Raw genomic sequence first — 14,286 nt, 5'->3', positions numbered from 1 at the left:
GAAGATAGCTTTCACCACATACATTTGCATACTGCCAGTTTTAGTTTCCCTGTGACTCTGCTCTGTCATTATGTTTTCTTCAGGGATTGAGAAAGAACCATAGGGCAGCGCCTGGACAGAGGGGGTGTGGCAGGGAAGGAAGTCGAGGCAGGGGCATGTGACTGTGGTGAAGTGGTTACTCACTGACTGACTGGCTGACTGGACTGGCTGACTGTTGCTACATGGGATAGAGAGCAGGACAGTGGAGTAGCTGTTGGATTACCTGGTAGATCAGGCCTGAGAAGACTGTTGGGCTTTACTGTATATGAGAGGCTGCTTGCTTAGGCTGTTTCTGTTTCTACATGCCTATGTGTTGTCTATCTCTATTTATTTTGTGCAGTAGTTCATTATGTAGGTTACATCAGACACGTGTGTGTTGTAGTACTGTACAGGCCTAGTAGAAGAAGTTAACGTTTATATGTATAAGTGGTTGTTTCATAATCTATTGTATTTGTCAATAGTACAGTCCTATGCATGCATGCGTGTGAGCTTATTGTAAAGACCAGGTCTTTCCGGTCAGGTATGGAGTTAGTGGCATGTGGCAGTGGAGTGTGTTTATGGCTAATGACTGCCGTAATGTGAAAATACCTGTTATTTTCCTGTATGACAGAGAGAGAATGTGAGACAGAAAGAGAGAAAGACTCGCTGCTAAAAAGACAAAGAAATAGTGAGAGAGAGAGAGAGAGAGAGAGAGAGAGAGAGAGAGAGAGAGAAAGGGCAGAGACCCTGTCACCTGCAGGACTTTGGTTCACAAGGCAGGAAACTTCACTTGATTCTGTCAGCTCCAGTGGAAGGAACATTGTTTTGAAGGAATGGGTCATGCTGATCACATGTTGTTTTATAACCATCGGTGTGACTGAAAGGTTTGCTGCACATAAAAACACTTATTTAGAATAGCTGGAGTCAATTATGATCTTTGTTGTGGTGAGAAGCTAAGTACAACGTGCCAGTGTGTGAATGTGTGTGAGTAAGTTTGGTACTCTTCCATCATTTTTATTTGTCATTTAGCAGACACTCTTATCCTGAGCGACTTACAGGAGCAATTAGGGTTAAGTGCCTTGCTCAAGGGCACATTGACAGAATTTTCACCTAGTCGGCTCAGGGATTAGAACCAGCAACCTTTCGGTTACTGGCACTACGCTCTTAACCACTAAGCTACCTGCCGCCCCAGCTACACAGGTCTAATATGTACATGTATGTGACTTACCTGTTAGTGACAATACATCTGTGTTTGGGGCTGGAGATCGTTTGGGGCTGGAGATTACTGGGCCAGGGTGTGCCCCCTTTTCATCAAGCCCTTTCCCCTCTCATTCATCCTTCTGTCCCCAGTGTGGAAGCAGAAACCCAGTGTGTGGAGCCGCCAGGGGCCCACTCAGACGGCCCCTACAGCCAGACCACAGCGTACCTGCGTGGCACAGAGCGCTACAGTGAAAACAATAGGGGTCCTGGTCCTCCAGGCCCCCGGGGGCTTCCGTGTGTGGCCCCTCCCAGCTCGGCTAGCCTTGCCTGGGCACTGCGAACACGTCATCAGCCTGCCAGTCTGGCCCTCCGCAAGCAGGAGGAGGAGGAGAACAAGAGGTGCAAGGCCAGTCTCTCTGACAGCTATGAGCTCTCTACTGACCTACAGGACAAGAAGGTACATGTAGGCCTGCCCTGAGGTGTGGTTACAGTTGAGTGAGAGAGAAAGTGAAAGAGAAAGAGAAAGAACAAGCGTGATAACATGCATTACTGGCAGTGAGTGTTGTGGTAGCCCTGTCTATAACTGCTCTGTCCCCTGTTCTGTCTCCTCTTCCAGGTGGAGATGTTGGAGAGGAAGTACGGTGGCTCCTTCGTGAGCCGCAGAGCAGCCCGGACCATCCAGACGGCCTTCCGCCAGTATCGTATGAACAAGAACTTTGAGCGCCTCCGCAACTCGGCTTCCGAGAGCCGCATGACGCGACGCATCATCCTGTCCAACATGCGGCTGCAGTACTCGTTTGACGACCGCCAGGCGCAGCAGCAGGGGGCCGGAACACAGACAAACTTCACACACAGTGTGGGCATTGGCCCTCCTCATTCACCTGACACAGAGCGGACAGGAGACTACACACACCTGGAAGACTCCTTCTCCAAACAGGTCAGTCAGACAGCTGGTTCTTTAACTATAGCAGTAATATGTTGAATCGTGTGGCTGGTTAAATTAATCCTCAGTTGAAGATTCTATTATATTCTATTCCTGTTGGAGTCTTTGTTTTGTCACACTGCCGGTTGAGTATCTGTACCTTATTACTGTACTGAGCTTACTTTCACTATGTACAGGTGAAGTCCCTGGCTGACTCCATAGATGACGCCCTGACCTGCCGTGGCGGGCGGGATGACTCCCAAGAGGGCAGCAGGGAGGGTGGAGGCATCAGTGATGACTTTGGGGAGTGTGTGTGGAGCAGCAGCAGTAACCCCTCATCCCGGAGAGGCCTGGGTGAGAGATCCCGGGGAGGGGGAGGAGGCCTCAGCATGCACGGAGACAGCACAGCCACCTCCTACAGTGATGTCACTCTATACATGGATGACTGTATGCCCTCCTCGCCCCTGTCTCTGGACCGGACCCCCAGCAGCACAGACACAGAGTACTGGGGCCCCAGGGGAGGCGTGGGGGGCCGTGAGGACAGCAGGGATACTGAGGGAGGGGGTAGTAGTAATAGCCGTCGCAGCACCCCCTGCACGGAGTGTCGAGACTACCGTCTAAGGGGCGCCCACCTGCCCCTGCTCACAATCGAGCCCCCCAGCGACAGCTCCGTGGACACTAGCGACCGTTCGGACCGTGGGTCCCTCAGCAGACAGATCTACGAGCAGGAGCCAGCGGGAGGAGCAGGCTCTCCTCAGGGAACACTCAAACACTCCCCTAACACTCCCCGCCCTGTCTCCACAGTCGCAGCGCAGGGCCAGACCCGGGCCCCTGGCCGGGGCCCCCCCCTGCCCACTCACATCCCCCACCACGTGGCACACCACCATCACCACCACCCTCACCACCACCACCAGTACCCAGACACCCCCTCGTCCTCCTCCTCCCCCCAGCAGCCCCCCACCACCCCCCTGTCCTCCTCCTCCTCTGCTGCGCTGCCCCCTGGTGGCCTTGAGCAGCCCTGTCTGTCTGACGGGGACAACGACTCTCTCAACTCCACCACCAACTCCAACGAGACAGTTAACTGCAGCTCTGGCTCCTCATCTCAGGACAGCCTGAGGGAGCCCCTACCCCCTCTGGGCAAGCAGACCTACCAGAGAGAGAGTAGACACAGCTGGGACTCACCGCCATTCAACAACGATGTGGTGCAAAGACGCCAGTACCGCATCGGACTCAACCTATTCAATAAGTAAGACATTTGCAATCCATTAATATTTTACATTTAAACTACATAAAACAAACAGCCACATATCACAATCATAGAAAGTAAAACTTTCAAAATAGGAAAAGTAGGAAGTCAGGATATAGTGTCACCGGGAGGGTAAGGGGAGTCGTTCTCTTTGTTGTGACTTGTCATTTTCTGATTGGTCTCTCTGGTTCTCAGGAAGCCAGAGAAAGGGATCCAGTACCTGATTGAGCGAGGATTTGTGTCCGACACTCCGGTTGGGATCGCTCGCTTCATTCTGGAGAGAAAGGGCCTGAGCAGACAGATGATTGGAGAATTCCTCGGCAACCGGCAAAAACAGTTCAACAAGGACGTACTGGAGTAAGTCTGGGAATGGAGGAGATACATTTCTATAAATCTATTCTATCCTTTAATTTTTAATTTTAGGGTGTTACTAGTAGTTAAGGTTCTTGCTAATATGTACACTGAACGAAAATATAAACGCAACATACAACAATTTCAAAGATTTTACTGAGTTACAGTTCATATAAGGAAATCATTCAATTTAAATAAATTCATTAGACCCTAATCTATGGATTTCACATGACTGGGAATACAGATATGCATCTGTTGGTCACAGATACCCAAAAACAAAAGTAGGGGCGTGGATCAGAATACCAGTCAGTATCTGGTGTGACCACCATTTGCCTCATGCAGCACGACACATCTCCTTCGCATAGAGTTGATCAGGCTGTTGATTGTGGCCTGAATGTTGTCCCACTTCTCTTCAATGGCTGTGCGAAGTTGCTGGATATTGGCGGGAACTGCAACATGCTGTCATACACGTCGATCCAGAGCATCCCAAACATGCTCAATGGATTACATGTCTAGTGAGTATGCAGGCCATGGAAGAACTGGGACATTTTCATCTTCCAGGAATTGTGTACAGATCCTTGCGACATGGGGCCGTGCATTATCATGCTGAAACAGATGATGGAGGCGGATGAATGGCATGATAATGGGCCTCAGGAGCTCGTCATGGTATCTCTGTGCATTCAAATTGCCATCGATAAAATGCAATTGTGTTCGTTGTCCGTAGCTTATTTTGTGCTCACAATTTGAGAGAAATAAGCTTTTTGTGCGTCATGAAACATGGGATCAACACTTTACATGTTGCGTTTTATATTTTTGTTCAGTATATTTTATCGATTTATTTAATTAAGATGAAGGGAGGAGGGGTTTTTTTCAATTGGAGAGGATACATGATCTATTCTTTCCTTTTTCTCTTGTATTCAAGATTTTGGAGTATTATTGTCAGTTAATGTTTTGCTGATATTGATTGCTTTGGTTGGTTTCTGTGTTTTGGCTTTGAATTGTTAGTGCTGGTTTCGTGCTCATTTTGTTTTGTTTTTCTAGTTCTGGGCCTTTTCTTTGTTGCTACTGCCCACATCCATCAGGCGTTTAGGTTTAGGTTGGGTGGCATCCGGGGTACAAACGTGGATAAGTATGGGACAGGTGGAGTGTATTGCACTCAGTGGTTAGAAAAGTGATGAAGGTGCAAGATGTACGATTCTGGGAGGGGGGTGTTAGGGCTTTTCTCGAGATGGGGGAAACTCTTTATGGGAGAGACAATGGAGGACAGTTACATACATTGGAAATCTCAGGTACAGCTACGGTGCATTCGGAAAGTATTCAGACCCCTTTACTTTTTCCACATTTTGTTACGTTACAGCCTTACTCTAAAATTGATGAAATAGTTGTTTTCCCTCATCAATCTACACACAATACCCCATAATGACAAAGCAAAAACAGGTTTTTAAGAAATACAAAACTGAAATATCACATTTACATAAGTTTTCAGACCATTTAGTCAGTACTTTGTTGAAGCACCTTGGCAGTGATTACAACCTTGAGTCTTCTTGGGTATGACGCTACAAGCTTGGCACACCTGTATTTGGGGAGTTTCTCCCATTCTTCTCTGCAGATCATCGCTGCACAGCTATTTTCGGGTTCAAGTCTGGGTTCTGGCTGGGCCACTCAAGGACATTCAAAGACTTGTCCCGAAGCCACTCCTGCGTTGACTTGGTTGTGTGCGTAGGGTCATTGTCCTGTTGGAAGGTGAACCTCCGCCCCAGTCTGAGGTCCTGAGCGCACTGGAGCAGGTTTTCATCAAGGATCTCTCTGTACTTTGTTCCGTTCATCTTTCCCTTGATCCTGACTAGTCTCCCAGTCCCTGCCACTGAAAAACATCCCCACGGCATGATGCTGCCACCACCATGCTTCAGGGATGGTGTTAGGTTTCCTCCAGATGTGACGCTTGGCATTCAGGCCAAAGAGTTCAATTTTGGTTTCATCAGACCAGAGAATCTTGTTTCTCATGGTCGGAGTCTTTTGGTGCCTTTAGGCAAACTCAAAAAATTATAGAAACCTGTTTTCGCTTTGTCATTATGGGGTATTGTGTAGATTGATGATTTTTTATTTTTTTAATCAATTTTAGAATAAGGCTACGTAGCAAAATGTGGAAAAAGTCAAGGTGTCTAAATACTTTCCGAATGCACTGGATATCTAGCAGCTTTATCATCATGGTACTTTTTGGCAGTAATTTTACAGGCATGAATTATGGTAAGTATAATTGAAACTTGTATCTCATTATGGTAAGTGGTGAAATAAATATAGCTAGTTATAATTGTAATGGCTTAGCAGATTGTAAGAAAAGACGATCAGTCTTTACCTGACTAAAAGAGAAGGAATATAATACAGTTGTGTAGTTTTTTTGCACCTTGCTCGAGGGGTGCTGTACTACTATGGCTGACCCTGTAAAACAACACATTTCACTGCACGTCTCTGGTGTATGCGGCAATAAAAACATATTTTGGGGGGATATCAAAATGGGGCTTAGGGGGTGGGCATGGTGGGGGCGTGGCCATGGGCGTGGCCAATGGTGCGGTCAAACATTTTTTAGACTCATTTCCTGCAATTCTACACATTTTGCCATGTGGCGGAGATAACCTTTTGCAGTTTTAAAGCACATTTCCTGCAATTCTACACATTTTGCCATGAGGCTGAGAGAAAAATGTGCAGTGTTAAAGGACATTTCCTGCAATTCTACACATTTTGCCATGAGGCTGAGAGAAAAATGTGCAGTTTTAAATCAAATTTCCTTCAATTCTACACATCTTGCCATGGGGCTGAGAGGAAATGTGCAGTGTTAAAGCAAATTTCCTGCATTTCTACACATTTTGCCATGGCTTATGTTATATTTTTTAGTCATTTAGCAGACGTTCTCATCCAGAGCAACTTAAAGGAGCATTTAGGGTTAAGTGCCTTGCTCAAGGGCACATCGACAGAATATTTACCTAGTCGGCTCGGGGATTCAAACCAATTACATTTTAGTCAACCAGCAACTTTTCAATTACTGGCCCAACGCTCTTAACCACTAGGCTACCTGCCGCCCCGGCTTATGCTGTCTGAGTGACTCAAACATTATAACAAAATAATTTATTTGGAACGTTAAGCCAGACAAACTTCAACTTGCCTATTTATATAATGAATATGAGTTTGGGGGGCTGAAATTATTAAATATTAAAGCATTAAACCTCTCACTAAAAGCTTCACTCATACAAAAGTTCTACTTAAACCTAAACTGGTCCTCCAGTAGATTACTAAGAAAGGCTGTTTAAATATTTACAACTTCTCACATTCGGTTAATTGAAACAAGCCATACAAAGCTGGTTACAATTTCAATTTCATCCTCCAGATAAGACAGAACAAATATTACAACAAATATTATGGTTAAACTCAAATATACTGATTGATAAAAATAAATAAAAAAGCATTCTTTATGGATTTTATTTCATTGTATTATATTTATTAATGATATTATGAATAGGAATGGTGGAGTTATGTCACACATGCAGCTATCCAAAAATATATGGGAATGTTTGCTCAATCCAAAGTTACAACCAACTGATTGCAGCATTACCGCAGAAATGGAGGAGGCATGTGGAAGGGGGAGAAGGTAGGGAACTTGTCTGTCTGCACTATATTAAAGACCAAAATTGAGGGGGAAATATTGGCATAAATAGAAATATAAACCAGTTTCATTTGAGGACCAAAATGTTGACAGCTGTGCCATAAAGGTTGCAAAATAGCTGGGGAGAGATTTTCCATGTACCGATTTCAGGCACATGGTGTATGAACTGAAAAACACATGATTCAACACAAAATTCTTGCCACCAACAGAATGTTATATGCAGTATATACAGTGGCTTGCAAAAGTATTCACCCCCCTTGGCATTTTTCCTATTTTGTTGCCTTACAACCTGGAATTAAAATTGATTTTTGGGGGGTTTGTATCATTTGATCTACACAACATGCCTACCACTTTGAAGATGCAAAATCTTTTTTATTGTGAAACAAACAAGAAATAAGACCAAAAAAACAGAAAACTTGAGCGTGCATAACTATTCACCCCCCCAAAGTCAATACTTTGTAGAGCCACCTTTTGCAGCAATTACAGCTGCAAGTCTCTTGGGGTATGTCTCTATAAGCTTGGCACATCTAGCCACAGGGATTTCTGCCCATTCTTCAAGGCAAAACTGCTCCAGCTCCTTCAAGTTGGATGGTGTACAGCAATCTTTAAGTCACACCACATATTCTCAATTGGATTGAGGTCTGGGCTTTGACTAGGCCATTCCAAGACATTTAAATGTTTCCCCTTAAACCACTCGAGTGTTGCTTTAGCAGTATGCTTAGGGTCATTGTCCTGCTGGAAGGTGAACCTCCGTCCCAGTCTCAAATCTCTGGAAGACTGAAACAGGTTTCCCTCAAGAATTTCCCTGTATTTAGCGCCATCCATCATTCCTTCAATTCTGACCAGTTTCCCAGTCCCTGCCGATGGAAAACATCCCCACAGCATGATGCTGCCACCACCATGTGGGGATGGTGTTCTCTGGGTGATGAGAGGTGTTGGGTTTGCGCCAGACATAGCGTTTTCCTTGATGGGCAAAAAGCTCAATTTTAGTCTCATCTGACCAGAGTACCTTCTTCCATATGTTTGGGGAGTCTCCCACATGCCTTTTGGCGAACACCAAACGTGTTTGCTTATTTTTTTCTTTAAGCAATGGCTTTTTTCTGGCCACTCTTCCGTAAAGCCCAGCTCTGTGGAGTGTACGGCTTAAAGTGGTCCTATGGACAGATACTCCAATCTCCGCTGTGGAGCTTTGCAGCTCCTTCAGGGTTATCTTTGGTCTCTTTGTTGTCTCTCTTTGTACCCTCCTTGCCTGGTCCATGAGTTTTGGTGGGCGGCCCTCTCTTGGCAGGATCTGTACTTCTCCACAACTTTGTCCCTGACCTGTTTGGAGAGCTCTTTGGTCTTCATGGTGCCGCTTGCTTGGTGGTGCCCCTTGCTTAGTGGTGTTGCAGACTCTGGGGCCTTTCAGAACAGGTGTATATATACTGAGATCATGTGACACTTAGATTGCACACAGGTGGACTTGATTTAACTAATTATGTGACCTCTGAAGGTAATTGGTTGCACCAGATCTTATTTAGGGGCTTCATAGCAAAGGGGGTGAATACATAGGCACGCACCACTTTTCCGTTATTTATTTTTTAGTACTTTTTTTCATTTCACTTCACCAATTTGGACTATTTTGTGTATGTCCATTACATGAAATCCAAATAAAAATCCATTTAAATTACAGGTTGTAATGCAACAAAATAGGAAAAGCGCCAAGGGGGATGAATACTTTTGCAAGGCACTGTATGTAAAATGTAAGTAAAATGTACTGTATGTGTAACAAAAGTGTAAAACAAAAATGTAAAACTTTTGTCCTCCGAAGCGGGGGGGGTGTGGGGGATGATGGATGGGCCAATTAAAAGTTGTATTTAAAAAAGTCCTTGGAGAGGCTACTTTTACAGTGTTGACTGTGTGTGTTGTAGTTGTGTGGTGGACGAGATGGACTTCTCGGGGATGGACCTTGACGATGCTCTGAGGAAGTTCCAGGCTCAGATCAGAGTTCAAGGAGAAGCCCAGAAAGTAGAGAGGCTCATAGAGGCTTTCAGGTGTGTATACTGTATTCCTGTTTACGTGTTCAATAGTCTTGCTTTGCCAAACTCATGGTTCTATTGCGTTGTTAGAGTGATAGAGAATGTGTGTTGTTTTAGGAAGTCCCTCTGAAATCTACTCTACTACTCTCTCTTTTAAGATTTTACAACATATTCTTCTTTCTCCCCAGTCAGCGGTACTGTGTGTGTAACCCAACGCTGGTCCGCCAGTTCCAGAACCCAGACACAATCTTCATCCTGGCCTTCGCCATCATCCTCCTCAACACGGATATGTACAGCCCCAACGTTAAGGCAGAGAGGAAAATGAAGATAGAGGACTTCATCAAGAACCTCAGAGGTGCCGTTGGAACAAACACATCCATACACATGCGCACAAACAAAATACTCACGTAACATTAAACTTAGCATATGGCTCCCCTTGGTGTTGGGAGAAATACAATTCTCAGGTTGGCCCCCAGACTATAATGTAGCAGCGTACTGTGATCAATTATGACTATTGCCACTGCATTTGTCTCATCCTTTTGGCTTGTATGAGTTCATGGTCATGACTCATGCCCCTCATACCTCCCAGATAATGCAAGTCTTGAGTCTTTCAATCAAATAGTTATTTCAATCAAATTAGCAAAATAATTGAATACAGCAGGAACTAGACTGGTGCATTTATACATGAACACATAACAGCCTCTCTCTTTCCCTGCATGTATTTTAGGAGTGGACAACGGCCAGGACATTCCCAGGGACCTGTTGGTTGGGATCTACCAGCGCATCCAGAAGTGGGAGCTAAGGACCAATGACGACCACGTGTCCCAAGTGCAGGCAGTGGAGAGAGTCATAGTAGGCAAAAAGCCTGTGAGTTGTCTGGGCTTGAAATGTAACTGTAGCCCCGTGTCATGTACCTGTTTAGCTTGCGAGGAGCTGTGTAGTACTAGCTGTTGTTGCTATGTGTTACAGCTTTGCCAAGCTGTAATACTAGTTCATTCTTTGTGTTACTGCTCAGCCTTAAGGAGATTTAATACTAAACTAGTTTTATTTTTGTGTTTTGTGTAGGTGATGTCTCTGCCACATCGCAGGCTGGTATGCTGCTGTCAGCTCTATGAGGTGCCTGACCCCAACCGACCCCAGAGGACAGGAGTTCACCAACGGGAGGTCTTCCTGTTCAATGACCTGCTGGTGGTAAGGCTTCCTGTAACACGTCCTCATCACAATGGGAACTCCTATGAGAGCCTCCTACTATGGCTATGTAAAGTTGGAGACCACCAGGCTATCCTAAACAATGATTTCCTCTTTTCCCCTACCTTAACAACCATATCTTCTCCATGTGCTTCCTCAGGTGACTAAGATTTTCCAGAAGAAGAAGACTTCTGTGACGTACAGTTTCAGACAGTCCTTCCCTCTAGTGGAGATGCAAGTCCACATGTTCCAGAACTCCTGTGAGACCCTGTTCCCTTCTCTGCCTGCTCCTCATATTCTTTACTCAACTTAACCATCCATCTAGATACTACATTAACTGTCTCCTCTGTACACTAGGAAACCCTTTTGCTCCCTTCACTCTGTGTGTGTGTGTGTATCTATATGTCTATGCCTGTCATCATAGATCATAAAGTTAACAGCCATATGATACATTTTGTGTTTTTATGTTCCTCTCTGTCTGTCACCCAGACTACCTCCACGGTATCCGCCTGACCTCAGCGGTGCTGGGTGGGGAGAGTAAGATCCTTATCGTGTTCATGGCACCCAGTCAGCAGGACCGCACCCGCTTTGTCAGTGACCTGAGAGAGAGTATAGCTGAGGTGCAGGAGATGGAGAAGTACAGAGTAGAGTGTGAGTACACCTCCCCCTGTTGGTCATTATGGGGAACTACGGCTGTTTGTGTATTGGTGTGTGGCTCCATGGTGTAACAGAGTGGCTATTGCTTTCCTGTATCTTACCCTGTCCACCTGTAAGTGAAAAACAGGAAGAAAGACAGTGATATTAACTATTTCTAATGTCAATCTCTCTTTCGATCTCTCCCTCTCTCTCTCCTTCTCTACGTAGCTGAGTTGGAGAAGCAGAAAGGCGTGATGCGGACTGGCCTGCTGACCGGCTTGGTTGTAGGCGGAGTGGGGGTGAAGGGTGAGGTGGTGAACGGCACCCTGGGAAGGCCCAGTCTAGATGACAACTACTCTGCAGGAGAGGGACTGAAACGCTCCGCGCTCAGCTCATCTCTCCGAGACCTATCAGACGGAGGTGAGACACATACACACACATACACACACACACACACATACACACACATGCGCGCACACACACACACACACATACACACACACAGACACACAAACCAACACACATACACACACTCATACACACACATATAAACACACACACACATAAACACATACACACACAAACCACTCCCTCTTGAAAATGGTGTCTTATTCTAATAAAATACTCTCACTAATCCTGCCGATTTATAGAGATATGCAATATGCTATTTTTACTGACTGACTGGGTTCTTTATAAGAATTAACAGAAATTCTTCAGACACTAGAGTCTAGACACTGAGAGGGTACCCTACCCATGGGACTGCTTGAGATTCTTCCCTTGCTTCGCCTCCTAGTTGCATCTAATCTATTTCCTCTGGCACATGAATACACAGTATCTGCTGCATCTCTGCAAGCTCACTCTGAAACATTATGTTACTGTATTTCCCCTCTTCCGCAACCTGCCTCTTCCTGGCTGGGTGCAGGGAAACGTGGTCGCAGTAACAGTGTTGGCTCCCTCGACAGTACCATGGAAGTAAGTCTGAATGGACTAACTGAATTGTGCACCTTCCCCTTTAATGCGTATCCCTCAAGCAAAGCCATCCCAGTACATACCTTTAATAGAGCCATAAATGTGTCATTCCCCTGGTCCTTGACCCTGACCCCTCATTAGCAGGCTCTCTGTGTGACGTGTGTGACTGACGTGTGTGACTGACGTGTGTGACTGACGTGTGTGACTGACGTGTGTGACTGACGTGTGTGACTGACGTGTGTGACTGACGTGTGTGACTGACGTGTGTGACTGACGTGTGTGACTGACGTGTGTGACGGATGTGTGCATGTGTGTGTTCTGGAATGTGTTTTGTATGACCTGTATGGCATGTTCTTGTTCTCAACTCTTGTTCTTCTCCATTCTTGCATTGTTTGTTTGTTTCATTGATTTGTTGTTGGTGTGCAGGTGTTGTGATGATTGTAAAGTGACATACTCATTGCAGTGTTCCAGTGATTTGTGATATGATGTCATACTGTATGTATGAGTTACTTCATATCATATCTTCTTTGCAGAGCTCCTCCTCAACTGACCTTCCTCTTCCTCAGGGTTCCATCATTAGCAGCCCCCGGCCCCACCAGCGTTACCCGGTTCCGGGCGTGGTCCCAGGCTGCTACCCTACAGAAGACTACCGGCCGCATCGCCCCATCCTGAGCCCCGGAACGGGGGTGGGGGGTGGGCCGGGGCAACAACACACCGCTGCTGGGATGGGAGTTGGGGGGGTCCCCAGCAGTGTAGAGAGAGCAGGGGTGGGGAGCGGCCCTGGGGGGGGCAATACGGGCTCCTTCCTGGGCTCTCTATTCGGCAGCAAACGCGCCAAACCGCCAAGTCCCCTTATACCACCGGGGCCACCCTACCCCGCCCCTGTCCCACCACCCACTACGGGAGGGCCCCCTCCTCACTCCCCTTCATCTCTGTGCCAGTCGGAGGGGGGCCCTTCCAAGATCCAGGCCCTGCATGCGCAGTACTGCCACACGGCCGCTGTGCAGCCCCCTCCCCCCTACTACCATCACCATCGCTACCACGTCCAAGCTGGCCCTCCTCCCTTGCCAGGCGGGGGCGTGCCCCCTCATATCCTTCAGAGAGGGCCGCTCCCCTGTCGCCCTCCTATTGGCCCCCCTCACGCCCAGCTCCAGCAGCTGGCCCATCTCTCCCAGTTTTCCCAGCATGGCATGCAGGGTCGCTACGGCAACATAGCGGTGGGCTGTCCTCCCCCCCTTTCTCCTCACTCCCAACATTCCCAGAACCCCCAGTTCGCCCTGTACCACACGCAGACCACACAATCTATCAGGGGGGGCGCTGTGCCAAGCAAACCTCCTCTGACTTTGTCTCACTCCCACCCGCACCCCCACGCACACTCCCACACCCACCCCGGGCATCCCCTCAGTGCCGCGCCACACCCCACCCCCCACCCACATCAGTCTCACTTCATTTTTGGCACGCTGCCCCACCAACATCAGCACCAGCAGCCGCCCGCCTCCGTCAACGTCCATCACGCCGCGTCCGCCGCCCAGTATCAGCCCCTGTACCCTCCTCTCTCTTCCATCCCCCCTCCCCCCCCCCACTCCCCTTTACCCCCCCCTTCTATCCCCCTTACCCCTCTTACCCCTCTCTGCCCTCACCCCCCCCAGCACCCCGGGCAGCCTCAGCAGGGGCCCCAGGTGACGGGGGCTGGGGCGACTGGCACAGGGGGCAGCTCCAAATCCAAACCTATCAACCGGATCAGCACGGTGGTGTGAGGAACAGAACGTGGGGGCACAGAGGGCAGAGGTCAGAGGGCACGATGGAGGAAGTGGGCGGAGCTAGGGCCAGGGATAGAGCCAGGGCTAGTAGAGGTGAGCAGGACAGCAGTAGCAGTAACAACAGCGCCAGTGACAAGAAGAAACGCAACTTATTTCGCCTCTGCTACTTTCACCTCCGCTTCCCACACATGTAGATAGATAGGGCAAGAGAGACAGTTGGAGCTGAATAGCATGCATATAACTGAATACACAAACATACCTTCACACATACAGTACAGGAAACCCAAGCACACACAGGCAGAATCAATACACATAAAGCA

The 14,286-nt window shown here is 47.4% G+C and overlaps 1 protein-coding gene across 1 annotated transcript in view; it reads left to right on the top strand.

Annotated features, from left to right (window-relative positions):
- Positions 1–13,990, top strand: part of iqsec2b (IQ motif and Sec7 domain ArfGEF 2b) — a gene marked incomplete at its 5' end in the record, with an annotated part of 54,167 nt that extends 40,177 nt beyond the window's left edge. Inside the window, 13 exons of the mRNA XM_084184653.1 lie at positions 1,369–1,675; positions 1,835–2,155; positions 2,338–3,386; positions 3,582–3,743; positions 9,306–9,428; positions 9,602–9,768; positions 10,141–10,280; positions 10,479–10,604; positions 10,762–10,861; positions 11,091–11,252; positions 11,466–11,657; positions 12,160–12,209; positions 12,773–13,990. Coding sequence (XP_084040779.1) covers positions 1,369–1,675; positions 1,835–2,155; positions 2,338–3,386; positions 3,582–3,743; positions 9,306–9,428; positions 9,602–9,768; positions 10,141–10,280; positions 10,479–10,604; positions 10,762–10,861; positions 11,091–11,252; positions 11,466–11,657; positions 12,160–12,209; positions 12,773–13,963 — 4,090 coding nt within the window. The 3' untranslated portion in view covers positions 13,964–13,990. The remainder of the gene's footprint in view (positions 1–1,368; positions 1,676–1,834; positions 2,156–2,337; positions 3,387–3,581; positions 3,744–9,305; positions 9,429–9,601; positions 9,769–10,140; positions 10,281–10,478; positions 10,605–10,761; positions 10,862–11,090; positions 11,253–11,465; positions 11,658–12,159; positions 12,210–12,772) is intronic.
- Positions 13,991–14,286: the final 296 nt, after the last annotated feature.

This window comes from Coregonus lavaretus (genome assembly GCF_964263955.1).
Source record: "Coregonus lavaretus genome assembly, chromosome: 20".
In the NCBI taxonomy this organism is placed as follows: domain Eukaryota; kingdom Metazoa; phylum Chordata; class Actinopteri; order Salmoniformes; family Salmonidae; genus Coregonus; species Coregonus lavaretus.
This window is presented reverse-complemented; position numbering and strand designations above follow the sequence as displayed.